Source organism: Acinonyx jubatus, chromosome C1, assembly GCF_027475565.1.
Source record: "Acinonyx jubatus isolate Ajub_Pintada_27869175 chromosome C1, VMU_Ajub_asm_v1.0, whole genome shotgun sequence".
Lineage (NCBI taxonomy): Eukaryota > Metazoa > Chordata > Mammalia > Carnivora > Felidae > Acinonyx > Acinonyx jubatus.
Genome location: NC_069381.1, coordinates 15,089,979 through 15,117,209, shown reverse-complemented (window position 1 = coordinate 15,117,209; position 27,231 = coordinate 15,089,979). Strand labels below are relative to the sequence as shown.

Genomic DNA, 27,231 nt, shown 5'->3' with positions numbered 1-27,231 from the left:
GACCTCTCCAGTATGACTTTGAATAGGATGGTGAAAATGGACATTCTTGCCTGATTCCCATTCTTACAAGGAAAGCAGTCATTAGTTCACCACAAAGTAGAGTTATAGGTGCTTTTTTCTAGTGGTGGAAGTTCTCTTATATTTCTACTTAGATGAGAGTTTAAAAAACTCCTGCCTAGTATTCTATGCCATAATTTAGATAGATTTCTATTTTAGCACATTAATGTGCTATAAAGAGTTACTGGAGGAAGTCATTATGGCTAAAGTCTTACGTACTTATCCTTAAGTATGAATAAATTTCTTAAAGTATAATTGTTGATTCAAAAAAATACATCACAGTTTTAGAGCTCTTAATACACATTGCCAAACTGCCCTGAGTGTACTCCCACCAGTGAATATGACTAATCCCTAGAATTCTCATCTGTTGCAAAAAGAAGTGGTATAATTGTTTGCTCTTTGTTAAAATGGATGGATTTAGAGGCGCCTGGGTGGCTTAGTTGGTTAAATGTCCAGCTTTGGCTCAGGTCATGATCTCATGGTTCATGAGTTCAAGTCCTGCATTGGGGTCTGTGCTGGCAGCTCTGGGCCTGGAGCCTGCTTCAGATTCTCTGTCTCCCTCTCTCTCTGCCCCTCCCCCACTCATTCTCTATCTCTGTCTCTGTCTCTCTCTCTCAAAAATAAATAAACGTTAAAATTAATAATTAAAATAAAATAGATGGGATTTAATTATTTCTTTGATTAGTTCACAGTCCTTGTTAATAATTTGGGGAGTTGAACTTATAAACAAAATACTAATCCTTATAGAAAGAATCATCCTGTCATAGTTACGATAACACTCTTTTCTTTTTTGTGGCCCTTCTAGGAACTTTTTAGAAAAGTTCGAAGTATCTTAAATAAATTGACACCACAGATGTTCAACCAACTGATGAAGCAAGTGTCAGGACTTACCGTTGACACAGAGGAGCGGCTGAAGGGAGTCATTGACCTGGTCTTTGAGAAGGCTATCGATGAGCCCAGTTTCTCTGTGGCTTACGCAAACATGTGTCGATGTCTAGTAACGGTAAGAAGAGAGGAAGGAGTAAAACCAGAAATCTCCAAGAGGTATATTCTCCCCTCACTACACATTCTTCCCAGAAGTGTTATTGGGGCAACGTAAAGGGGAGAATATATTTTTAGCACTTTTTAATATAATATTCTCAATGTATGAAAGGCATCTTGCTTTATTGAAATATATCGTCACCTTTGGAGGGGATATGGAGACTAGACTGAAATAGGCTTGATATGGTCCCATCCATTGTGAGCAATATTGAATAAGGTTTAAATTAGTAATGTGAAATTATTGTCATGAACAACCTACTTTTCCAGGTGTGTTTGCTTATAGAAAGAAAGTGAACGCTTGTATTCACAGTTAATTCCAAACTAAAAAATATAGTTGCTCTAATTTGAGCCTTGGTGAAAATGATAGGATAGTTGAGGTCATAAAAGGTTCAAAACTGATCATTTCATCTCTTAGCAACTATTAGATTTCTTTCTCTTTACATTGTCCACAGCCATTTAATATCTACAGCCTGTCAAATCTAGGGCAAGACAGAATGGGAGACCAAAGAGCGTCTGGTTAGTGCTCATTGCCCTCTGTTCTGCAGTCAGAAAATTACCATGTACCATCTGTGTTTTCTCTGCCTGTTACTGTTACCAAGGTACTATTTGTGTCACAGATGTGTGTCCTTTCACCATTTGAGTTTTTTCTTAATTATCACAACTCATTGTCATTGTGCCTTGCTATGAAAATGCACAATTCTATCATTCTACCAGAGGTAGGTAAGTTTGTTATGACTTGGAAAGGTTATCTCTTCTGTCTTTAAGGAATTTAAAATTCATATTGAAAAAAAAAACCCAGCATTAGCAGGAAAAAAAAAATCACTTACAGCATATTCTGTGATGTTGCAATATGTCGATGCCTGAATGGATGGTCTAGACTGAAAAATTAAGTAGGACAAAAATGAAATGACTATGTTGGTGGTAGACTGACAGACTTATAAAACAGGTAGAGTTCAAGTTGGGCCTGAGGCGGGGGAGGGGGCAAGGATAGAGCCAGAAGAGCTCACATCTGAAGCAGCACGTGGCATAGCTGTCACAGACACGGGCTTTGAGTCTCATGGTTCTGACTTTAAATTTTAAATTTAACTTCCTACTCTGCAAGTTGCAAACTTTGTAATAAACTATAGTGAACTGTTACAAACTTTGTAACTTTATAAAATTATATAACCTTAGCCTCAGTTTTTAATCCATAAAATAAGATTAAGTCATACAATCTGAGGCTATTATAATGATAATACTTAATAATAAAGTGTGAATTTAATAATAAAAAGCATAATGAGATGGTGTATGTAAAGTTCCTAGCCCAGTATTTGACCTGTAGTAATTCTTAAGTAATTCAAAAATATATTGGTGGTTATAAAGGTCCTGAAATGCTATCTGTAGAATGAGGATGATTTATAATAACAGAAACCATCTGTTCAGCAGCTACTGGGTTACATTATGGGTAGATGCTTTATATATATTATTTTTAATGGTTCTTATAACCCTGAAAAAGGTCAATATTAGTAGCCCCACTTACTGAATCAGAAACTGGGGCTTAAAAAAGGATAAATAACATGCTTAAGGTCACACAACTAGTAAGTGGCAGCACTAGAATCCTAGTCTAGGATTATTCAATCACTTGCCATATTGCCTTTGAACGTGTGCCATACCGTAGTTATCTGAAGGCAAACTAATTCTCCATCTCGCGCCTCTCATTTTCCATGTGGCTGCCTTGACATCTCATGGTCCCTCATTAGAAGTAAGACTAGATCCCAGATCTCCTGGCTCATATTTTAGTGCTCTTTACTAATTTCAGATTTACTCCTATAGGCAGTGAAGGATCGTTAATGATTTTTTAATAGAAGAGTATCCTTGATGAAAACAGCCTTTGAAAAAGCCTGGCGATAATAGAAGTTAGATTAAAATAGGAAGAAATTATAGATAAGCCAACTACTTCTGTGAATTTTGTTATGATTCACTGTTTTAAAAATAATATTGGTTAAACTTTACTGGATTATCTTAAATTAAAAAGTAACTTCTTAGAATAAGTTCAGCAGTATAGAAGTATTCACAGAAAAAGGTACTACTTTTTCTTGCAGCCCCACCAGTTACACTTCCCTTCCCAGGGCAGTCAGTGGGAATGGCATGGACGTGTACCTCCACAATCTTATTTATGTTCATAAAACTATATAAAAACATAGACCTATGTATAAAGAAAATACTTTTGGGTTTGTATTAAATTATGTATGTATTTTTTGCAGTTTCCTTTTCTTCCACTTAATACGTTTGTGCATATCCCTAGGTCACTAAGATAGATTTTACTCATACTTTGTTAGTAGTTGCATAATATTTCAAAATATATGTATACCATAAGTTTTCCAGCCTTTTTCTCTCTCTCCCTCCTCTTTTACCCCCTGTTGTTTCTAGTTTTTTGGTTTTGGGGGTTTTCTTGCACCCACAAGCAGTGCTGCAATAAACACCAAAGTATATTTATCATTACATGCTGAAGCTTTTACTTTTTTAGCATAAATTTCCCCAGAGTTATATCATTAACCAAAGGATATATTTTTTAAAACTTTTTTTAAGTTAACTTTTTATTTAAGTTTTATTTGTGAGAGAGTAAAACCAGCAGGGAGGGGGCAGAGAGAGAGGGGGACAGAGGATCCAAAGTGGCCTCTGCACCGACAGCAGAGCGCTGGATGTGGGGCTTGAACTCGCAAACCATGAGACCATGACCTGAGCTGAACTCAAGAGTTGAATGTTTAAGTGACTGAACCATCCAAGCGCCCCTAAACATTTTTTATTGAAATGTAACAGACAGGGGCTCCTGGGTGACTCAGTCAGTTAAGCGTGCGACTTCGGCTTAGGTCATGATCTCACAGTCTGTGAGTTCGAGCCTTGAGTCAGGCTCTGTGCTGACAGCTCAGAGCCTGGAGTCTGCTTTGGTTTCTGTGTCTCTCTTTTTCTCTGTCCCTCCCCTACTCGTGCGCGCTCTCTCTCTCTCTCTCTCTCTCTCTCTCTCTCTCTCAAAAAAAAATTCGGGGGGAACTGGCGCCTGGGTGGCTCAATCAGTTGGACGTCCAATTTCCGCTCAGGTCATGATCTCAGTTTGTGAGTTCGAGCCACATGTTGGGCTCTGTGCTGACAGCTCAGAGCCTAGAGCCTGTTTCTGTTGTGTCTCCTTCTCTCTCTTCCCCTCCTCTGCTCACCTTCCCTCCCTCCCTCCCCCCCCCTCTCTGTTTCTCTCTCTCTCTCTCTCCCTCCCCCCCTAAAATAAATAAATTTTAAAAAATTAAAAAATAACAAAAAAACTTGGAAAAAAGAAATATAGCATACATGGTATTTGGGAAAAGAAAAATTCCTTATTTGTTACTTTTGTGAAATTTAATGATATGATTTCTTCATGGCTGATTTCAAGCCAGGGACAGTTTGACAGTTAACTCACAAAATTTCTACCAAATAGCTGACTCTTACAAACCACCACAAGCTAGCTTTAGCACACCATTACAACACGCCTGTAGAAAGAGCATACAAATTATTAGTGTGTAGCTCAGTGTTATTTCAACAAAGTGAGCATATGTACCTACCACCCTGGTCAATAAATAAAACTGTATCCTTCCCTCTTTCTTAAAGGTAAACCACTGTCCTGACTTCAATATCATAGCTGATACACTTTTGAGATACTGAGGGCCTAAAATAAAAGGGGGCAATGAGAATGGACTCATTGGTTCCTACTACATAGAAAATTTAAATATCAGATGAATAATGAAAGTCTAAATAATAAATTAGACTAATATTTTAGGAGGAAATTGAGGAGACTATCTTCATCAAGTTTTGAGTGGGGAAAAATTCCTTTAGCAAGATTAGGATTCAAAGTGAGTAATAGGAAAATAGTATCGAATTTGACTGTTAAAATTTGCAGTCATTGGTATGCAGCAAATGATAACATACGTAAAATAGAATGATAAAGCCACAGCATGGGAGATCTATTTGGAATACACGTAACTGATAAAATGTTATTATATAGAATTAAGGAGAAAAAAACATAAGAAGTAAAATAGCCCCGTTAAAAAAAAAATGGGCATTTTATAGAAATGAAAATCCATTGGCTGATGAACTTAACAAAAGATATTCAGTGTTATTCATGATTTGGGAAATGACAAGTAAACCACAATTCTGTACAAGTCACACTTGTTACAATTTTAAAAAATGAAATAATTTAAAAGTGTTGAGAGTTAAATACAGTCACTTTCACTTTGGTGAGTATTTAGACAGTAATGTTGAAGATGTGCATATTCTATTCCTCAAGAATTTACTTCTTGGTATATACCCCAGAGAAATTACCAAATGTACACAAGCCATCTTTTTAAATAATATTTTTTTATTGATTTTAACAATGAATAATAGGAAATAACTGAAACATGCCTAAACAAGACAGTATATTATAGTACACCACAATTTATTTGGTCAGTGAATTTGAATAGTAATATATATACATAGCAGTTAAAATTAATGAACTAATACTAAATGTATTAGCATGTGTCAACCTCAAAAATAGTATTGAATAACAGTATGACATTCAGTAATTTTTTATAATATGCAAAATGAAGCTTGTTCATATGAAATACATATATAATAAAACTATACCAAATGGAGATACCAAACATCAAATTCAAGGTAAGAGAGAAAAGGAAGTAAGATTAAGGAAAAGTATTCAGAAGTAAGTATTAGGGCTTCTAGTTTTGATAAGTTAGGTGATCCAGACCAACGTTCCATGGGTGACAACAATTAGAAAAGTTTGTTAACAAAATATTTAAAAATCTTGAAGGCATCAGAGAGTTAAATGACATAAAGAATTACTAAGACCGGGGCGCCTGTGTGGCTCAGTCGGTTGAGTGTCCAACTCAATTTTAGTTCAGGTCATGATCTCATGGTTTGTAGGATTGAGCCCCACATCAGGCTCTGGGCTTGGGATTCTCTCTCCCTCTTTCCCTTCCCCTTCCCCTTCCCCTGCTCATGTGTGTGTGCACGTGCTCTTTCTCTCTCAAAATAATTGAACATTAAAATAAAAGAATTACTAAGGCTAAAGTCTTAGAAAAGGTAGAAATCCAAAGAAAATGGAAACATTTAGTAAAATGTCCCCTAGAAGAGGCAACTAAACATCTTGAAAAACTTGTTTTTCATAGACTTGTTGGGCTAGGAGGACAGAATTTGGGACCAGCACTCACCAGAAGAGTGGCTGAAGAGGCTCCAGTAAATCCTGTATTTTAGGTTGGGATTCCAAAGGACTGCATGCTTGAAACAGTTGAATCAGAAATTGACCTGGTCTCACAAGTACTGTATGTAGCTCAACATCAAATGATCTCAGTCCTGGAATTTCGATTATAGTGATTTCAGAGTGTTAGTGCCTGCTAGGTACCTGGAAGAAGCAAGCATGAATCCTTTTTAGAAACTATCTTCTTAGTCTTCAGTTATTTCTATGAACAGTTTTTCAAATAAGGTATCCAGTACATAGTTAGAAATAATAAATCTCACAAGGGAAAAAGGCACCATGAATGAGAACCAGCAACAAACAAACGTCCCACAGGGCCTCCAGATACTGGCTTTATCAGGCACAGACATTACATAACTATACTTATTATGTTCAAGGTGATAAAGACAGGTTGAAATTTTCAACAGAGAATGAGAAAGTTTCAAAGAACTAAATAGAGATGCCAGAACTGAATATATATTATAATAAAATTCACAACTTAATGGATTAGTTTAATAGCCCTACATCAGATACAGCTGAAGAAAAGAATTATGAAGTAGAAGATGAGTCTGTAGAATCCAGAATAAAGCACAGAAATACAAAAAAAGAGAAAAATACAGAAGGGAAGGCAAACAATGGAGAAAATTCAAGAAGCTCAAACTTTGCATTACTTCGAGTCCCAAGGGGAGAGAGGATAGAGTGGGAAAAAAGCAATAGTTGAAGAAAATGGCTGAGAAATTTTTTACAAGTGCTGAGATGTTAAAGCCACGGATTGAAGTGATTTACTCTAAACCTCAAGCGTGAATTTAAAAATAAATAAAAGGTAAGAAGGAAGGAAAACATTTAGACTGGTTATTGTAAAGCTACTTACAACAAAAGATAAAAAGTAACCAGGGTGGGGGGTAGATATTAAAAAGAATAGTTTGTAGGTTTCTTAAGACACAAATGCCACTGTGTACAAAAGAAAAGACTGGTAAATTGGACTACATTAAAATTAGCATGTTTCCTTCAAAAGATATCATTAAGGGAATAAAAATATAGATCACTTATTAGGAAAAGATAATTACAAAAATCCAGTAAAGGGTCTATATTAGATTTTTCCCCAAGCTAATAGAAATCATTAAGAGAATAACTTTTTTAAATGGACAATAGACTGAAATCTACATTTCACCAAAAGCCATTCAGATGATACCAACAAACATAATGACATTTTCCAACTAGATCTAAAACTACGCGTTAACTCCAGATTGCTAATCTTCCCAGAGTTGGCAAATACGTGAGTCACCAGGAACTCAAGCACTGCTGGTGGGAATGTAAGGGGTAAGAAGGGCTCAGCTGTAAAAGCTGAAGTTATTTTTCTGCTTTAACAAACATTTCCATTCTTAAGTATGTATCCAACTGATAAACAATAAATGTACATTTCTTATATACTAGGCAACATATGCAAAAATGTGGGTAGCATTTTTCATAATGGATAAAAACTTTGAAACAATGTTCATAGTAGCACAGTGAACATGAAACTGTGACTAAATACACATGGATGGATCTCACAAGAATAAACTTTAGCAAGAGAAGCCAGTCCCTAAAGAAATACATATTGTGTGTGTGATTTGTTTATTTAAAATTCAAAAATGTAGGGGCGCCTGGGTGGCGCAGTCGGTTGAGCGTCCGACTTCAGCCAGGTCACGATCTCGCGGTCCGGGAGTTCGAGCCCTGCGTCAGGCTCTGGGCTGATGGCTCAGAGCCTGGAGCCTGTTTCCGATTCTGTGTCTCCCTCTCTCTCTGCCCCTCCCCCGTTCATGCTCTGTCTCTCTCTGTCCCAAAAATAAGTAAACGTTGAAAAAAAAATTTTTTTTTAAATAAAAAAATAAATAAAACAAAATTCAAAAATGTAATAAAAATAAACTCTGATGTGTGGAGATGCATGTTTAGGCAGTAAAACAAGGAAAAGTAGTTATTATAAACTACAGGATAATGGGGGCTGGGAGGTAGTACTGTTTTGGAAGAAAACTTCAAATAGGGCTCTTGGAGACTGTCAGTGTTCTATTTCTTGACCTGGTGCTATGCCTGGTGGTGTGCATGTGAGTTTGTTTTGTCATAATTCATTGAGCTAAAACTTAAATCGTTAAACACAAAATAAAAAGAAGCGATAGAGCAAAATAATAAAATTCTGTGTGCCCTAGAGCTTTACTCCAATGTTTCTTAAAAAGTAAAAGATCTAGGGGCGCCAGGGTGGCTCAGCCGGTTGGGCGTCCAACTTCGGCTTAGGTCATGATCTCTCGCAGTTCGTGTGTTTGAGCCCCACGTCGGGCTCTGTGCTGACAGCTCAGGGCCTGGAGCCTGCTTCGGATTCTGTGTCTCCCTCTGTCTTCTGCTCCTCCCTAGCTCATGCTCTGTCTCTCTCTGTCTGAAAAATAAAAGGCTTTGATTAAAAAAAATAAATAAAAGATCTAAAGCAAATATGGAAAAATACTAAGATTTAACAAAGTTGGGTGATAAATACTTAAATGTGCACCATATTATTTTATATGCTGTAAGGAATGAAATGGAGTTTAGCCAATTATTTTTTTTAATGTTTGTTTATTTTTGACAGAGAGAGACAGAGCATGAACTGGGGAGGGGCAGAGAGAGAGGGAGCCACAGAATCTGAAGCAGGCTCCAGGCTCTGTGCTGTCAGCACACAGCCCGACACAGGGCTCGAACTTACAGACTGCAATATCATTACCTGAGCCGAAGTCAGATGCTCAACTGACTGAGCCACCCAGGCACCCCTTAGCCAATTATTTTTTTAAGATGGCATGTCTTTGGGCCAATGTTGTCCAAAATCAAAATGTTAATATGTCTCACTAAGGCCAATTTAAGCAAATGTCTTTCCATTTACTATTCTGATGTTTCTTGTGAAATCAAAGAAGAAGGATCTACTCCATGGAATATTTTCCAGACTTTCTTGACCACGGGCACTATTTTGGGTTTGTTATTTGTTTTCATGATAATCATTAGTTTGAGAAATGACACCTCCCAATGGAATAAGAGAAATTGAAGACAGTGAATAAAAAATTAAACTTTCATCTAGGGGAGGTGCTCTCTTTCTGTCCACTGTACTCATTGAGTTATTTAAGTACCTCAATTATCACTGTCAGTGTGTATTATCAAGACAGGTTAAATTGCAAAGTCTTTTGCCTGATTCATGATTGTAAGAAACGTGTAGACCTAATGGCACTTGTCCTGGATCATCAGTGTTGGTCATTCCAAATAATAGAATCTGGTTATGGTTATCTACCCAGTCATACAGTATAGCCATGAGTAGTAAGAGTGTGGAGTAGTGGGAATAATAGCAGTATTTTTTTTTTTGCGGAATATGCTAACCTGTTATGTCTGACTCATTTGATCTTCACAACCATTCTGTCATCCCTCTTCACTAATTCCTCTGAAAGTTAGGAAATTGCCTAAGTAGGGCTTTTATTCTTCTAAAGGTTTCGAGTATTAAATGGTAGATTCTTAAACAATGGACTAGATCAGTGGTCCTCAACCAGGGGTGGTTTTGTTCTTCAGGGGACGTTGGACAATACCTAGAGACGTTTTTGGTTATGGCTGCTGGCATCTTAGTAGGCAAAGGCTCAGCATGCCTAACCATCTTACAGTGCACAAGACAGCCCTCACAACAAAGAATTATCCTACCCTCAATGTCATGAGGGCCAAGGTTGGGAAACCTGGCCCAGATTTTTGAGATTTTAAGATTTAAGAGAATACTTGTTCTCAGTTTTGAGCAGTTTTTAAAACTTTTTTCGGCCTCCATGTCATTTACATGGATCACACACCTCCACGTAAAATGTGACTTTGTAGTACTTATGTAGGTGAGGGCTAGAGAAGGCAGTTCTGTTGTGTCAGTTTTCCATGATGCCCTAAAGGATAGGCTTTTAAGCCAGAAATCCTTTAGATTTACAGAGGAAATTGATGTAATAGTTTTGATTTTCCCAAGTTACTCTGTAAATGCCACCTTTATTATTTCCACAGACACATTTATACATGTACACAGCTGCCTGCTCCTCACAGCTGTATTAAGTGAAACCTCTGGCACATCAGGCGTAAGGGCATCGTAAGAGATAGGAAGCGGTGCCTGTGGAGTTTGCCGCTGCTTTCACTAGTTCAACCAGGAGTGACTGAGAGACCCACAGAACTCCCTTTACAAACTGCACAGCATTTAACTAGAATTCAGTACTTCTTTTAGGAGGAGGACCGTTCAGAATGGCAAATGGGGAAGAGTAGATAAGAGAAAACATCCTCTATCTAAATCTGGAGTTAAATAAAAATTTTAGTTGGATTGTTGGTAATTTTAAATGCCTGTGTTTTTCTTTTAATCATAATTCAAACCAAATCCACATCTCAAAAACCCCATTAGCATGTAAACTCCTAAGGAGAGGTACTTTCTCTGGGTTTTTTGTTGCTGTTTTTTTTGTTTTTTCACTGCTAAATTCCCAGTGTCTAGAATGGTTCCTGGCCACATCATAGACTCTCAGACATACGTTGGGGATAAGTGGGTAAATGCATGAATGAAAGAATAACAACTTGAGTTATTATATGCCCAACCTCTGTATTGTTTCTTTTTTTACTTTTTATCTTTGCTCCGGCAGGCATGTATACCTCAGCTATAAAGGTAGGCACTGAGGGCAGATTTTTGAGCATTCTGTGTCCTGTTATGCCATTTGCAGAAGTTTCATGTTGCCACTGCTCAAGTGCTTTAAAGCAAGACATGCAAAGAATGGCAGGATTGAGTATAGGAAGAGTCACTAAGGGAATAAAGGAGACACACTTAAATCTCATCAGAAATAATGCCCGGAAGTACAGACATGAAAAGTCAGCCGTGGGCAACAGCAAGTGGCTAGAGTCAACTGGAGGAGGAGGGACGTGCAGCTCGCCTGATAACAGATGAAAAATGCCTTAAAGAAACGTTGAGGAGAAATGACTTGCCCTTTCAGAACTCTTTTGAATCTTTTGGGCATCTCTCACCGCTATATACCTCTTCAGATGTATCTAACCAGCGACACAGTTTGATAGATTTGTTTGTAGTATTTTTGGAGTATGTATTTCGTTCAGTTTCAATAGGTTATTTACTAAGGTCAGGAGATAACTACTGATGGAGGATACTATGTCACCGTGGACTCATGAGTGATAGTTGGGACAATTGGTTGGTTACTGTTCCCTTCACATTTTAGAGCTAACATAGTGGTGCCACTACATTAGTCATTTCAAATATTTTACCTCAAACCAGGACATGCTTTTAGAGCAAAATGACCCCTAGGCCATGGTAAGCATTGCTGGGACTGGTCCTTTCATTTTCTAGTCTTCCATTTGACTACTGTAATTAACACACTGCTGGCAGCCATTGCTGACTCTCAAGGAGTTTGATCCTTTCAGGGATAAGAAGTATCTCCCCTCAACACTAGCAAATCTATCAGCAGCAGTACAGGTCCTGTTGCTTGACGAAAATGGCTACCTGATGCTGGCAACATTCGTAACCAAGATTGCTGGGTGACTGGTACGTGGACAGGTCTCCTCCCAATATGAGATGACATGCAGTTTACTATTGTGTAAACATGAAAAGCTTAGGTGCTCTCCAGTGTTCTAGCTTACCAAACAGCCTTACTGAAATATTCCCCCTGACTCCCTTACTCCCTGAGCAACTTCCTCAAGCAACTCATTTAAAACACATTATCTTAGTTTTGATCATGGACTACTGCTTAATGAAAATGATAGTTATCTAAAGAGATCTTTTTCTCACTGTTGTACATCACCTTTGATTTTTGCTGTTATCCATAATCACACTTGCAGACGTCTGCCTTGTCTATTGTTAAAGACTGTTTGTTCTTGTCCCACACCCCTAGATCATATGTTCAAGTCCTCACCCTGTCTGATGGTACTAGTAGGTGGGGCCTTTGGAAGGTAATTAGGTGTAGATGAGGTCATAAGGGTGGAGCCTCCATGGTGAGATTAGTGCCTTTATAGGGAGAGGAAGAGATACTAGAGGTTCCTGTCTCCACCCCTTGAGGATGTATGAGAAAGCAGCCGTCTGTAAACCAGGAAAAGGGTGTTTGCTAAGAACTGAATCTACTGGCACGTCAGTCTTAGTCTTCCAAACTCCAGAACTGTGAGAAATAAAGGTTGTTTAAGCCCCCATTCTATGGTATTATAGCAGCCCTAGCAGACCGAGACATTCACTCTTCCTGTCTATTCTAACTAAACAATTTCATTGGGTCTTCTGACCAGTCAGTGTCCAGCAGACAACAAGGCTGACTTAATAATGTCATCACCCTGTTGAATTTATCATCTCAAGAACAAAAAAAGTTACCATGCATCACCAGCCATTCTCAGAGAACATGTTCTCGTTAGCCTATTTCCATATTTCCACCCTGTTAATAACCATCCCTGAGGACATTAAAAGCATTTTCCCAAACAAGTCTTCAGGGGGTAGTATAGCTAGGCATTCATCCGCTTGAAGATAAATGTACTTGCCGATCTGTGGCCATTCATTCCACTGATTGTTTGGTGTCAGTATCTTCATTTGACCGTATCTAAAACACTTCTGCATAATCATGCTTTTTAGGACCTATACATGTGAAATCTCTCATTGTCATCATTTGCGGATAGCAGATGGTCATTTCTCTTGCTGTTTGTGGTTTTCTCCCTAATTACTTGGTGAGCTAACTTTGTTTATATATTTTCTTTGATATCTGCATTACTATAATTTAGATTACCCTGAATTTTTAATCATAAACATGTGAAATGTAACTCCAAGTGTATAAATATAGCTATATTAGTTCATTAGACTCTTGATGATGTGCCAGCCACTATCATTTGCATTACTTAAACTGCCCTCATGTAATTTCCAGTAAGATGTTATCATCCCCATTTAGAAAGAAATAGTTGTTTGGTAAAGCTAAGTAATAACTTGGCCAAAGTCACCTGGCAGAGCTGGAGTTAAGACTGTCTCCAAAGTACCTGTTTCAACAGCTATTTTATAATGTCCCTCAATCTGCAGTCATTGGAATGCCTCCTTTGCAGTGGAAAGGATTGAAGCTTAATGTTCAGTGTTTCAAATATCCCATCCTCTGTGACTTACATAGTGCTTCCACTAAACCCACTTCATTAGATGCTCAAAGCTGTCCTCTGGGTTAGACACAGGTATTGTGTTTCCCTTGTTCTGGAGGATGAAACTGAAACTTGGGTTAAAAGAATTGCCTTTAGGAGTGGCTCAGTCAGTTAGGTGTCCGGCTCTTGATTTCGGCTCAGATCATGATCTTACAGTTTGTGGGGTCAGGCTTGACAGCACGTAGTCTGCTTGGGATCCTCTCTCTCCCTCTCTCTCTCTCTCTGCCCCTGCCCACCCCCCCCCCCTTAAACATTTTTAAGAAAAGAACTGCTTTTAAGTATATATATCTTCTGATCCTTTTTTTAAAGTTGGGGGGGGGGGGCTGAGCAGGGGAGGGGCAGAGAGAGAGCGAGGAAGAGAGAATCCCAAGCAGGCTCCGCACCATCAGACACAGGGCTAGAACCCACAAACCGTGAGATCATGACCTGAGCCGAAATCAAGAGCCGGACACCTAACTGACTGAGCCACCCAGGCTCCCCTCTCTTTTGTTCTTTAACCCAAAACTTTGAATAGCCTTCCTTAGGGAAAAGGTCTAAAAGGTTTAGCTTTTTACACTTTTTGTATAGGGAAGCTCTCCCTTGCCTTTTGCCATTTCTACTTGTTTCCTGGAAATCAAACTGTCACAAGTTTTATTTATTTAATCTTTTTGATTCATTTTCATTCTGGTCCCTCTCACCGTGAGACAGTGGCTTAGAGTTTCATACTGTTGTCCACATTCTCTTCATTTTCTGCATGGTACAATCTGTAATATAAGAAACATCTCTTTAGAGCTGATAGATTGTGGCCCAGGTGATTTTTGTCTTACCAGTTATGCCTGTAGTATTAATATAGGTGATGCTGGTAAACATCCCAAGAAGCTGGATAGATCTGGCTGGTTTTCTGTGTTTCAACAAAACAGCAAGTTGGAAATACCTGCTGGTTTTTTCTTCTGCTGATTTTTTAAAGTTTTAGTTTGTTCTGGAACCTGATATCATGTTGTTGTTCTATTATATACTACCTTGCTTGTGGATGTGCTTTTTGGTTCTCTTTCGTAGTGCATTGTTGTATATTCTAAATAGAGTCCACTTTTGGTTTTTGCTTTGGAAAACCTTTGTTTTCATGTAACATTTTTCTTTTCTTTCTTTTTTGTTTTTAAACTTAGTCTTTTTTTTAAGTTTATTTTATTTTTGAGAGAGAGAGAGAGAGAGAGAGACAGAAACAGAGACAGAGACAGAGCGGGGGAAGGGCAGAGAGAGCGGGAGACACAGAACCCAAAGCAGGCTCCAGGCTCTGAGCTGTCCGTGAAATCATGACCTGAGCTGAAGTCAGACACTTAACCAGCTTGAGGCACCCAGGCACCCCAGCATTTCTTTTCTTGAAGGCTGATTAAATGCCTGCCTTCACATGCAATTGTTGAGTAGGCCTGCCTGAAATGATCTGTAGTCACTTGCATTTTTATGGCCTGAATTTGGAGTTAAGGACATCTTAACTTTTTTTTTTTTTTTTTTTTTATGTGTGTGTCAAAAAAAAAAATTTGGTGATCTTACCCTCTTCCTGAGTTAATATTTCCTGCTGGCGGGGGGCAGGGAAGGTGTAATGAAACACTTGCTCTCTTGGTTGGTTAGAACCGGACTTGTTGGGGTGCCTGGCTGACTCAGTCAGTAGAGTGTGCGACTCTTGATCTTGGGCTTGTGAGTTTGAGCCCTACGTCGGGTATAGAGATTACCTTAAAATAAAGTCTTAAAAAGAAGAACTGGTCTGTTAAATGGTCTTTTATGTGTCATAGGGAATCTCTCGGAGAGTGTCCGTCAGTTCTAGCACAGACCCAGTATAGCATCATAGTACTCAGTTCTCAAGAAGTTTCTCTAGCCATTCAGCCTGAATCAGCAGCTCTCCCAAGTCCATTGTGGTTGGTAACAGTAACTTGTTTGTGAGTATAAATACAGGATGTTCTGTTTTTTACCAGGTTCTCCCATTAAACTTAGGGCAAAGATCACGCATTTCAGAATTTTGGGACCCACTTTGTGATTCCAGAAAAATCATTTTGCCATGTTACACAGTAGCTGTTCAGAATGACACTCTGGGGCATTTCATCTATAAAATGGTATATTTTAGTCAGTCATTGCACCAGTCCACTTTCTTATAAGAACGGCTCTGCATTTGGTTACAAATAACCTTTAAGATACCAGCTATTGCTGTCACTAGAAAGCAGCTATGAGACTTGCGTGGAAACCTTGTACACATCCTGCCTCCAGGGTTCTACCCTGTCCAGTCTGGGTCTTCCTATGTGTCAAAAAATGTTTCTAAGGTGGCCATTTTTTAGATTGAACCTTTGGAAAACTAGTATTTTCTTTTGGCACATAAAAAGTAATCAGTAAACATAGTGTATTGATAGTACAGGTAAGTACCAGCATCACAGTTATGACTTTCCCCTGAAGACGAGGTATCTCAAAAGTCCTTAAAGTGGTCCCCCTCTTCTGCTTTTTTTCTAGAATAAGGACCCTACCCACAACAGTTTTCCTATAGCCATGAAATTGTCCCCTGCTTTATGTCATTTCTGTTTGTTCCTTTAAACCTTTAAACTTAACTACCATGGTAATAGAAAAACAAAAGTAATAACCCTGTAGAGTTACAAAGGTCTAGGTAAGGGCGGAGTCATAGTTGTTACAATATTACATGGACATCAAAGTCAACTAGAGGCAAACCAGCCATAAAAGGTACAGTACACTTATATGAGAGGAATGTATATCTTTTCTGTATAAAATTTAAGACATGTTACCATTAAACATAAACTGACTGGAGCTAAATCGTGTACCTCTTTTAGAAGCTTTCCTGTAGTTCAGTCAGCATTATTTTGTATAAAATAGATATTTTGAGAAAATGATTGAATGTCTTAAGTAATCTTGATGTTTTTGCATTTTCCTGTATGGATGCAGCTGAAAGTACCCATGGCAGACAAACCTGGTAACACAGTGAATTTCCGGAAGCTGCTCCTGAACCGTTGCCAGAAAGAGTTTGAAAAAGATAAAGCAGATGATGATGTCTTTGAAAAGAAGCAGAAAGAACTCGAGGCTGCCAGTGCTGTGAGTATTTTCACAGGAAAGCAGTGTGCTTATGCTTCTGAGTGTTACCAAATAGAATTTTCATGAAACTGGCTACATTTCCCTGCTATGTCAGTAGATGCCTTATGGCCTTTTTTTCATGTGGAGATACAGTATTGAAGTTCAGGGGAACGCTTTATTCTTTTTCGTGCTGCATGGTTGAGCAACTAAACCTTCCCAGACAGGAATTCAGAGCCCGGATCCCAGAGAGGTCACTGAGTTCCAGAAATCTCCTGAAATGGATGCAAATTTTGGGGGGTAGTTTAGTTTTCTGAGGAATAGAACAGGTCTAAAGTTGCTTTCAGATTCTCACTGGGTATCCCTGACCCCACAAAGGATAAGACCATGAGTCAGAGTGTGTGTGTTCCTGTCCTCTCTTGTGCCGTACAGTTGTCATCCAAGCTTCTATTGTCATTCCTTACACAACAGCCAGAGGAGAGGACGAGGCTTCATGACGAACTAGAAGAAGCTAAGGACAAAGCCCGGCGGAGGTCCATTGGTAACATCAAGTTTATTGGAGAGCTCTTTAAACTCAAGATGCTGACTGAAGCTATCATGCATGACTGTGTGGTGAAGCTGCTGAAGAACCATGACGAGGAGTCCCTAGAGTGCCTCTGCCGCCTGCTCACCACCATAGGCAAAGACCTGGACTTTGAGAAAGCAAAGGTAAAAGCCCACAGTCTCCGAAGCATCCAGTGGGGCCTCGGTTGGGACTGTCAACAAAAGTGTTCCATCTTGCCCCAGTGGGTCTGGACTGCTGCTCTTTCTCCTTTTGCCCTTCGCACTGTCCGTGTGTGGCCCTCGAGCTCCTTACCACTTTTCCATCACAGGCAGAAGTGAAGAGGGTCCCAGATTAGATGAAGGCCAGTTTGGGAATTGTTCAGATTATTTGTCCCTTGTCCATTTTCTGCATGACCATTTCACAGGCCATTTTTCTGTATAACAAATTGTGGGCAGAAATAAGAGGAGCATAGCTGCTGTGGGCTGGGCTGGGATGGAGGGCGCTACTGAGGTGACGAGCCAGTAGTTTTCTTTCTTCCTTCCTTCCTTCCTTCCTCTCTCTCTCTCTCTCTCTCTCTTTCTCTTTCTTTCTTTCTTTCTTTCTTTCTTTCTTTCTTTCTTTCTTTCTTTCTTTCTTTCTTTCTTTCTTTCTTTCTTTCTTTCTCAGTTTGTTTATTTTGAGAGAGAGAGAGAGAACCAGTGGAGGAGATGGACAGAGAGAGGGGGACAGAAGATCTGAAACAGGCTCTGTGCTGACAGCAGTGAGCCTGATGCGTGGCTCAAACTCAGGAGCCATGAGATCATGACCTGAGCCGAGGTTGGACACTTAACTGACTGAGCCACCCAGGCGCCCCAGAACTAGTAGTTTTCTTACATTTATGCTCTAATCAGCAACAAAGCTATCTAACCATAATAAAAGAAACCGTTAAAAATATTATGGTTCAAACTTAACATGGTGCCTTCCACATAACGGGTAGGAAAATTAGAAATGTTTGCTATAAATAATGTCAGAAATGTTTTGTAACCTCTGAAGCAGCTGGGATTATGTTTGTTTGTGACAGGAAATCCCAAATATCAGTGGTTTATGCAAGATTGAGGTTTATTTCTCACTCACATAAAGTTCAGAGGTAAGAAGTCTGAGGTAGGTCTGGTGGCTCAGAGATGGTAAATAATCTAGTTCGTCCAGCTTAATGTATGGCCCTTGTCCTTATCTTTCTCAGCAGAGAAGGTTGGAAATGGGCAAAGGCTACAGCCACCTCTCTCTTTTAAAGAAGATTCAGGGGCTGCCTGCAGTATAATGCTTCGATTTATATTCTGTTTACCTGTAATCCATCACAGGACTACAGCCAGCTGCTCAGAATGTGTAACCTTTATTTTGGATGCTTAATTAAAATTTGTACCACATTACTTTTTGTCTATAAGTTGTGTCCTTAGGCCATTTAAAAATTCTGTATGGTAAAATTACACTTGAATTCCTCACTCAGGAATACTAAATGGTTTTACCCCTTGCAGCCACGTATGGACCAGTATTTTAATCAGATGGAGAAAATTGTGAAAGAAAGAAAAACCTCATCTAGGATTCGATTCATGCTTCAGGATGTGATAGACCTAAGGCTGGTAAGTAAGAAAATACAAGCCAGCTACTCCAGTCTCTTTTAAGGAATTGGGTTGGAGAGTGTGTCCTAGTATTTACGTAGGTAAAAACTTAATGCTGCAGGAGAGGCTCCCAGAACCTGAGTTGACACACTTCCCTGACATAGCTGTGTGAAAGGACACGAAGCATATATACCTGCCTGTTACATTTCTTCCCTCTAAGCTAATTATCAAACCACATTGCTGTTTTTAAATCCGCTACTCTGAATTCAAACTGGTCAATTAAATTTAGTCTTAGGCTACTAAATATTCAGGAGTCCTCACTTTCAACATGATTCCATTTCATTTCCCTGAGCCTTACATTTCTATTCTCTAAAATGGGGATGTTGCCTCCATTGCACATGTGTGGTACAGATTCAGTGAGGTGATCGTGTCAAGTGCCCAGCTCATAGGACATGTTGCTGTTTGTTCTCTGTTGTTTTTCCTGTGTATCCCCTTGTGCTCCTGCCGCGTCTCATTTCTCATAACAGGTGCAGTGTTTACCACTACCACCTCTTTTGTCTCTTTCTTATTTTAACTCCTGCAGGGAATATACTGCAGCTGACCCTAAACTAGAGAATGTGAATGCAGGTCCTATCCCTTCCCTGCCCTGTACTCAGACCAGATAGCATTGATGATGGTTCTTTATCTTGCTAAGGTTAAATGTGACCTCACGATCCTTTTTATTACTGAAGCCACTACGAGCTGATCAGAATTTTGTGCCTATTTGCCATCCTCGCTTCTAGCACATGTAAACAAATGTAAATAAATATAAAAGACTTCTTCACCCGTGCCTTCTACTACTTGTACTTATATCAGTTGTCGGGATTATGGTGGGAAGGAAAGGGAGAAGGGTAATTGTAAGGAGCAACTTGTCCTAAATAGGATAACCAAAGGCCAGAGAGATGGCACTTTTGTAGGATATCAGAACTATGATATAGGAGGATGAAAAATGCTAGTCATCTTTGATTTAGAACCCCCATGGAATGTGATACGAACTAAGTACCAATAATTCAGATTAAGTCAAGGCCAGAGTCCTGAGCTTTCTTGATTCCTCTTCTGGTTCCTCTTTACAAATATACAAGATGATTTTTTTGTAGTGAATTAATTTATTTTGAGATAGAGACAGCACAAGTCAGGGAGGGGCAGAGAGAGACAGGGAGGGAGGGAGAGAGAGAATGAGAATCCCAAGCAGGCTTTGTGCTGCCAGCACAGAGCCTGACATGGGGCTTGAATTCATGAAACTGATATTATGACCTGAGCCAAAAAAAAAGTCAGACACTTTAACCAAATGAGCCATCCAGGCGCCCCACAAGATGATTTTTAAAAGATACATTTGGGGGGCACCTGGGTGGCTCAGTCGGTTAAGTGTCTGACTTCAGCTCAGGTCATGATCTCGCGGTCCGCGAGTTCGAGCCCCGCGTCAGGCTCTGGGCTGATGGCTCAGAGCCTGGAGCCTGCTTCCAATTCTGTGCCTCCCTCTCTCTCTGCCCCTCGCCCGTTCACGCTCTGTCTCTCTCTGTCTCAAAAATAAATAAACGTTAAAAAAAAATTTTTTAAAAAAATACATTTGGGGGGTGCCTGGGTGGCTCAATCGGTTAAGCATCCGACTTTGGCTCAGGTCATGATCTCCCGGTCTGTGAGCTTGAGCCCCGCATCAGGCTCTGTGCTTGACAGCTCAGAGCCTGGATCCTACTTCAGATTCTGTGTCTTCTCTCTCTGCCCCTCCTCTGCTCACACTCTGAATCAATCAGCCTCTCTCTCTCTCTCTCTCTCTCTCTCTCTCAAAAATAAATAAACATCTAAAAATATTTTTAAAAAAATACATTTGGGCCAGTCTTTCCCTCTAGCTTTTTATTCATTGGCTTTTGGAATACTCAGTATACAGTAGTTCAAGGTTTATTGAGACAAACTTAATTCTTTATATCTAATCTCAGACTGCACGCAATGCCGTCTGTAAAACAGATGAAAAACTGTTGTAGTACAGATTTTTAAATGTATTTTACACTTTTCCAGCAGTGAGAAGTATAAAAAATTGTTATGTTTATGTTTTGTTTTCTGGTTGATAATGTTACTTTCTCCTTTTATAGTGCAACTGGGTATCTCGAAGAGCAGATCAAGGGCCTAAGACTATCGAACAGATTCACAAAGAGGCTAAAATAGAAGAACAAGAAGAGCAAAGGAAGGTCCAGCAGCTCATGACCAAAGAGAAGAGACGAACAGGTAAGGGGTGGAGTCCACTGGGATGTTAGGGAAACTTGGGAGACTGAGGGACAGATGTGTAAGAATTCTGTATTCAGGTTTGAAGTGACATCAGAAAGAATAAACTGAACAATAGAGTGGTAATTGGTAAGTGAAGCAGTTTCTCTAAGAATGCAGGACAAAGCATGGTTTCTTGGACTACTTTAACTTCAATAATCAACAGGACTTTCTTGAGCATCTTCTCTGTGCTCAGTATTGGTGAGGGCTATAAAAAAAAGTGGAAGATGTAGTTTCTTTTCTCTGAAAGCTTATGGTTTATCCAGGAAGGCAAACTAATAACAGGCACATTTGTCAAGCAAGTAGGAGATATTATCAAGTATGAAATGTATTCTCAATTAAGATTGTTAACATTCAGAGGAGGAGGAGAAAGATAGGAAGCTGGAAGAGATCTTTATTTGATGAAGGCATCTTTGAACTGGGTCCTGGTGGATGGTAAATATTTGGGAAGGAAAGGAATAATCTTAGTCATGAAAGTAAAATAAACATATATTGTGAAGAGGCATAAACAAACCTGACTGAAGCAAAATTTAAGTGTTCGGAATCAGTGGGAAATGTTTGTCTGGAAGAATGGAGCCAGATTAAGAACTGATATCTTTGACCTTAAAGTCCCATTGTAAGGTTTTGAAGAAAGGGGTAATGTCATGCTAGATGTACGTAAATAAAAGAAGTCTATTGCTTTTAACACGATGAGTCAAAGGGGAACACTGAACTCAGAAATGTCGCTCCTGCTGAAATCCTGGTAATAATAATTATTAAAAGGAAGAAATAGGAAAAAAATATGAGAGGTGAAATGGAAGACATTTTACACCCACGAAAGTAGAAAATCCATTGACTGAGTTTAAGAACATGGAAGAGGAAACCTTTTTCAGAAGGGAAATGATCAGTGTTTATTTTGAGATGGCAGGAGGGTATCCGAGTAAGAATGCTTATCTGTCCAGTCTGCTGTTCAGTGAGCCGGAAGTTGCTGGATGATGTAGTCGTATTGTGGTCGAGAGCCTACTAGACTCTGGAGCCAACTGTCTGGGTTTGCATTTCAGCTCCCCTACATCCTGGCCGCATGACCTTGCACAAGTCCCTTAATGTGTAAAACGGATCTAATAGTGGTTGCTAGGATTTGTGTGAGGGTGGCAAGACGTGTTGTGTGTCAAGGGTTCAGCTTAGCAACTGGTGCACACACCGTAGGGCTCATACTGAACATATGAGAGATGAATCCTCCAGGAAAGAAAGTATACTTTTAAGTTCCATGGGACACCATGCTTCCTCACCTTCCTCACCCTAGTACGTAGCACAGTGCCTTTCACGTAATGACTCTTATTTATTATTGAACTAGAGAGCCCAGTCCATGGAAGATGTCTACAGAGGACCAAAGGAAGAAGAGGACTCTTGGGAAATTGACAGATAAAGAACAACTGCAGAGGAAGGAGCACTAGGGTATAAGAAACAAACAAGAAACAAGTTTGTTCATGCTCAGTAACATCAGATAGCACAGAGACAATCAAGTATGTGAGGATCAGAAAAGCTTTTAGGTAGACAGTTGGGTGGTTTTTCTTTCAACACGTTATAAGTGCCCATTGCTTAACAGGAGAGACAAAGTAAAGTCCCTTCCTTCGTGTAGCTTACATCATACCCGAGAGACAGAAAATAAATACTCAAATAAAATACGTAATTTTGTCCGATCACTTTTTCTAGAGAAAAAGATAAAGCAGAGAGGGGGAAAGCGGGTGATGCCAGGCTTGGTGGGTAAAGGTGCAATTTTATTTATTTTTTTTTAAATGTTTATTTTTGACAGCGTGTGAATGGGGGAGGGGCAGAGAGAGAGGGATACAGAGGGTCCACAGCAGGCTGTGCACTGTCAGCACAGAGCCAGACATGGGGCCCAAACTCAACGAACCATGAGATCATGACCTGAGCCACGGATGCTTAACCAACTGAGCCGCTCAGGCACCTGAGGTGTAATTCTAAATAGGGTGGTTTGGGAGCCTACTAAGGTTAGTGTTTGAGCAGAGACCAGAAGCAAGTATGAGGGAATGAAACCGTGGGCACATCTGGGGGAAGGTTTGTAGGCAAAGGGAATTGTAAGTAAAAGGCCCTTGAAATAGCATTTTCAGGGATCAGCAAGGAGGCCAGTGTGGCTTGAGCAGAGGGAGAGAGTAGTGGAGGATGGGGCCTGAGAGGCAGGAGTCCAGATTAATCAGAGCTTGGAGGCCATTTATGAGTAATTTGGGATTTTATCTGAGTGAGATGAAGAGAGGTAACAGAAGTGTTTTAAGCAGAGAAGTGATAGGACCTGACTTGTACTTTATTTGGCTCTTGCTGGCCGCTACGATGCAAACAGTTGGGGGTGAAAGCAGTGAAGCTAGTGAAGACGGTTTTATACTAATCGAGGAAATGTTGCTGGCGAAAACCAAAGTGGTAGGGTTGGTAGTAATAAGAAGAGCTAGATGCTGAATATGTTGAACCGCCAAGATTTACAGACAGATTGGGTGCCGAGTGTGAGAGAAACAGGAGTCAGGGTTTTCTGCCTGAGCAGTTGATAGGTTGGAGGGCGGGGGTGGTGATCCAAGTATACTGTGTCATTTAACACCATCAAGTGAAATAAACCTTCTAATAAATAATTTCCATCTGAAGTGTTAACTATGAATATTAGATCTGGCCCTCCTTTGTCTATCACCAAATCTCTATTCACGTTATCCGTTAATTTCCTCTCGGTGGGGCATGTTCCACAGTATTTCTATCCGATATGTTCATGTTGTAGGCATTAAAAAGACTGTCAGCAGTGCTTTAACAGTTTCTTTTGTCTTTTTCCTTGATTTTTTTTTTAATTTTTTTTTTTTTAACGTTTATTTATTTTTGAGACAGAGAGAGACAGAGCATGAACGGGGGAGGGGCAGAGAGAGAGGGAGACACAGAATCGGAAGCAGGCTCCAGGCTCCGAGCTATCAGCCCAGAGCCCGACGCAGGGCTCAAACTCACGGACCGTGAGATCGTGACCTGAGCCGAAGTCGGACGCTTAACCGACTGAGCCACCCAGGCGCCCCTCTTTTTCCTTGATTTTGATTGGAGCTGCTGAGTTGAAAATACTGCTCACTCTTTCATTGTCAAACTGACTTGAGTTTGTGGGAAACTGACTCACCCTGTTCTCCCTGCAGGTGTCCAGAGAGTGGATGAAGGTGGATGGAACACTGTACAGGGGGCCAAGAATAGTCGGGTACTAGACCCCTCAAAATTCCTTAAAATCACTAAGGTGAGTATGACATTTATGACGCAACTTAACATCGACCTTAGAATGGGACTCTCAATTATTTCTTGCTTATATAAAATAACTACATTGCAGAGTTTATGGGGGAGTGGTTTTTTTTAAAGTAGATGCTTTGCTATATGACAGTATTTATCAGTATATTCTTACGTACTTGTCCTGATGTTAGTCCTTTTTATTTCTTGGAGGGCTTACTAAGGGGGAAGAGACTAGTTTAATTCCTAAAGTTATCAGATGCTTAGTATAAGAGAGATGATAATAAAGATACTTCAGAAGCTATAGTCCCTTATGATCTTTTATACAATGTATCCTTAGCTCTAGGGATAAGAGCTAACTTATTACTAACTGTTTAAGCCTAACTTGAAAGGAAAGGAATTAACAGTTTGCCATATTCAAGGCCTAAAATAAATCAAGAGGACCCACTGCTAGAAATCATCCTGTGATAAAGATTTAATACATTCTGCTTTCCTCTCCCTTGAGAATCCATGGGTGGTAAGAGGAAAGGGTTTCTCCTGGCAGATGTTTTCAGCAGAAGTTGATCACCCTAAGTAGGGTGAAGAACTTGGAGAACATAGAGGAAGTGGCATTATCTTTTGTAAAAGGGGAAACTTCTACAGCCCAGTAGATTTATAAATCATTTACAAGTCTAATTTGAACCTTCCTTGTGTAATACACTTTCCATAGTTCTGAAAATTGGCAACCTGCTGGTAAGATACCAAAGACAATCTAAAGCTAACATGAAAACATCAAATGAAAGAAGATAACTGACAGAAAGAAAAAGAGTTTGAGAAAATTGGAAGAAGATGGGCTGTCATTTGCGTCTTCATGTCAAAGTATTGCTTCAGCATAGAACATTTGCTGTCTAGATCTCTTTTGATTTTAATTAGCTAGGATCCTGTTCTCTTAAGATTCTGGTACATTCTTCTAGTTGTTTATGTCTCAGGGCAGGAATTCCATCGCTGAATACAGCTTGATTCCCATCCACTTCTTACGAGAGATGGTTTTAGCCAAAATCTTACACATTTAGAGAATTCCTCCAGCGTCAGCCCCAACATCTTTGAAAATTATATCAATATTGAATAACGGTGTTTGTGTTTTTAAATACTAATACTGTTTCCACGCATGGATACTATAAAAAGAATAGTGCTGATAATAAGCTACAACATTATTTCCTGAATATTTTGAAAGATTTTAAGTTGTTGTTTTAATAAATTTTGTGTATATTCAGACAGTTATCCTACAAGTACTGTACTTAAATATCGTAGAAAATGTTCAAAACCATTCAACAAATGCATTGTTAACTAGGAGAGATTTGTGTGAAAGCATGTCATAGAGCTAGGCAGTGCTGTTAGAGTGTATTAACACTTCTGTTACAAAGAGCTACATTGTACCTTACTGTGGTATATGTTTTCTTATTAGTATTACATTGTAATTCTATCGACTTGTGCTAATGTTGTGTTCCCTGTAGAGCTCGACATCCTTATTAACTTCCCATCTGATACTATGTTTGCTTTTTTCTTATCTCCCCCCCCCCCCCCCCCGTATTGAATGCTGCCACTCCACTTCTCCATCCTTAGCCCCCACCTATATCTGGCTTTGCTAAAATGTGAAATCTTTGTGCCTTCTGACCTGTGTGGTGACAATAATGTGAAGAAATTAAGGAGTTAATTTTGTAGTCTAGACAATTTGTATATTCCTTTACTTCTTTTTTAAATCACTGGGCATTACTGGACAGGAGGAATGATTGGAAACTGCTTACATTTAGTCAAACGGCACACCATCTGAATGCATTCTCCAGACCAGGGGTTCTAAACTACTCTGTGGAAGCTGGTTTCCAAGCAGGTTGTACAGGGAGCACCACTTGAATATGGACGGCTCCAGTTTATACTTCTTAAATTGGCATTCCAAGTACTGTTTTGTTGCTAAAGTTGGTTTTCACTGTACTGGAGGGAAAAAGAAGATCAAACATTCTAGAATGTTTCCTATAATTGGCTTGTGGTCACTTACATTACAGCCCACAATTGATGAGAAAATTCAGCTGGTACCTAAAGCACAGCTGGGCAGTTGGGGAAAGGGCAGCAGTGGTGGAGCAAAGGCAAGTGAGACCGGTAAGTGTAACGTGTCCCTTCTCCGGAACCTGGATGTGGTCTAGTATTCACCGTATAGTGCATTCCCACAATCGTTTAATAATGGTTTTAGGAAAAGATCTATAGACAAAGCATGCCCAAACTTACTGGCGTCCCTCACAATATGGATCTTCAGGTGTTTTAAATATTTAGAGTTTTTTGAGTTCAATTAGGCTGTTTAAGACTTTAATCTCCTAGGTACCTTTGTTGTTGTTGTTGTTGTTGTTCATAAATTCAATATAACTAGAGAATTACTGGGATCGCAAATGAAGAGGGAAACTCATTCTTCTGAGAAGAATTGGATAAGAGAGTTGTAAAAGAATTAGATTGAAATATTTTTCAAAATCTTTATCAAAAGTCAAACTTTCAGAGATTTGACCTTAGGACTCAAATGTTTAGACCATCACAAACACATCCTTTTTTTTCTTTTTTTTTTTTTTTAATGTTTGTCTATTTTTGAGAGTGAAAGAAGAGACAGTGCAAGCGGGGGGAGGCACAGAATTTGCAGCAGGCTCCAGGCTCTTCGCTGTCAGCAAGGACCCCGACCCGGGGTTCAAACGCATAAACTGGGAGATCATGACCTAAGACGAAGTCAGACACTTAACCACCCAGGCACCCCCACAGACACATCTTTTTAAAGCTGATGAAGTCCAGTGGAAAAGTATAAAACGTTAATGTTTTATAAACGTTAGAAGAATAAAACTTCTACATTAACTTCCTTTCCATATTTCCCTTCTACTAAGTAATTTTGACCTCTGATTTTTTAATTTTTATTTATCAAGTTTATTTATTTATTTTGAGAGAGAGAGAGCGAGCCGGGGAGGGACAGAGAGAGAATCCCAAGCAGGCTCCGCACTGTCAGCACAGAGCTCAGTGTGGTGTTCAGTCCCACAAAC

General features: G+C 39.5%; 1 protein-coding gene and 2 long non-coding RNA genes across 30 annotated transcripts in view; 1 reads left to right on the top strand and 2 right to left on the bottom strand.

The window, feature by feature from the left end:
- The window catches only part of EIF4G3 (eukaryotic translation initiation factor 4 gamma 3), a 309,641-nt gene that overhangs the window by 244,650 nt on the left and 37,760 nt on the right, over nt 1–27,231 (top strand). For 20 of the 28 annotated variants that reach the window (XM_053208300.1, XM_027060183.2, XM_053208293.1 and 17 more), the window contains 7 exons: nt 863–1,060; nt 16,394–16,540; nt 16,949–17,224; nt 18,572–18,676; nt 20,782–20,914; nt 24,103–24,197; nt 26,224–26,317. In XM_053208300.1, the coding sequence (XP_053064275.1) occupies nt 863–1,060; nt 16,394–16,540; nt 16,949–17,224; nt 18,572–18,676; nt 20,782–20,914; nt 24,103–24,197; nt 26,224–26,317 (1,048 nt within the window). Of the gene's footprint in view, nt 1–862; nt 1,102–16,393; nt 16,541–16,948; nt 17,225–18,571; nt 18,677–20,781; nt 20,915–24,102; nt 24,198–26,223; nt 26,318–27,231 lie in introns of those variants that run through there. The other 8 variants (XM_053208305.1, XM_053208272.1, XM_053208271.1 and 5 more) reach the window with 2 other exon arrangements.
- Nucleotides 1,926–6,710, bottom strand: LOC113599501 (uncharacterized). The gene is made up of 4 exons (XR_008292732.1): nt 6,309–6,710; nt 4,664–4,771; nt 2,751–2,978; nt 1,926–1,976 (listed from the first exon to the last, which is right to left on the bottom strand). It is a non-coding gene; the product is annotated as an uncharacterized LOC113599501 (long non-coding RNA).
- LOC128312874 (uncharacterized) lies at nt 8,210–12,837 on the bottom strand. Its single transcript, XR_008292733.1, has 2 exons — nt 11,296–12,837; nt 8,210–8,734 (listed from the first exon to the last, which is right to left on the bottom strand). It is a non-coding gene; the product is annotated as an uncharacterized LOC128312874 (long non-coding RNA).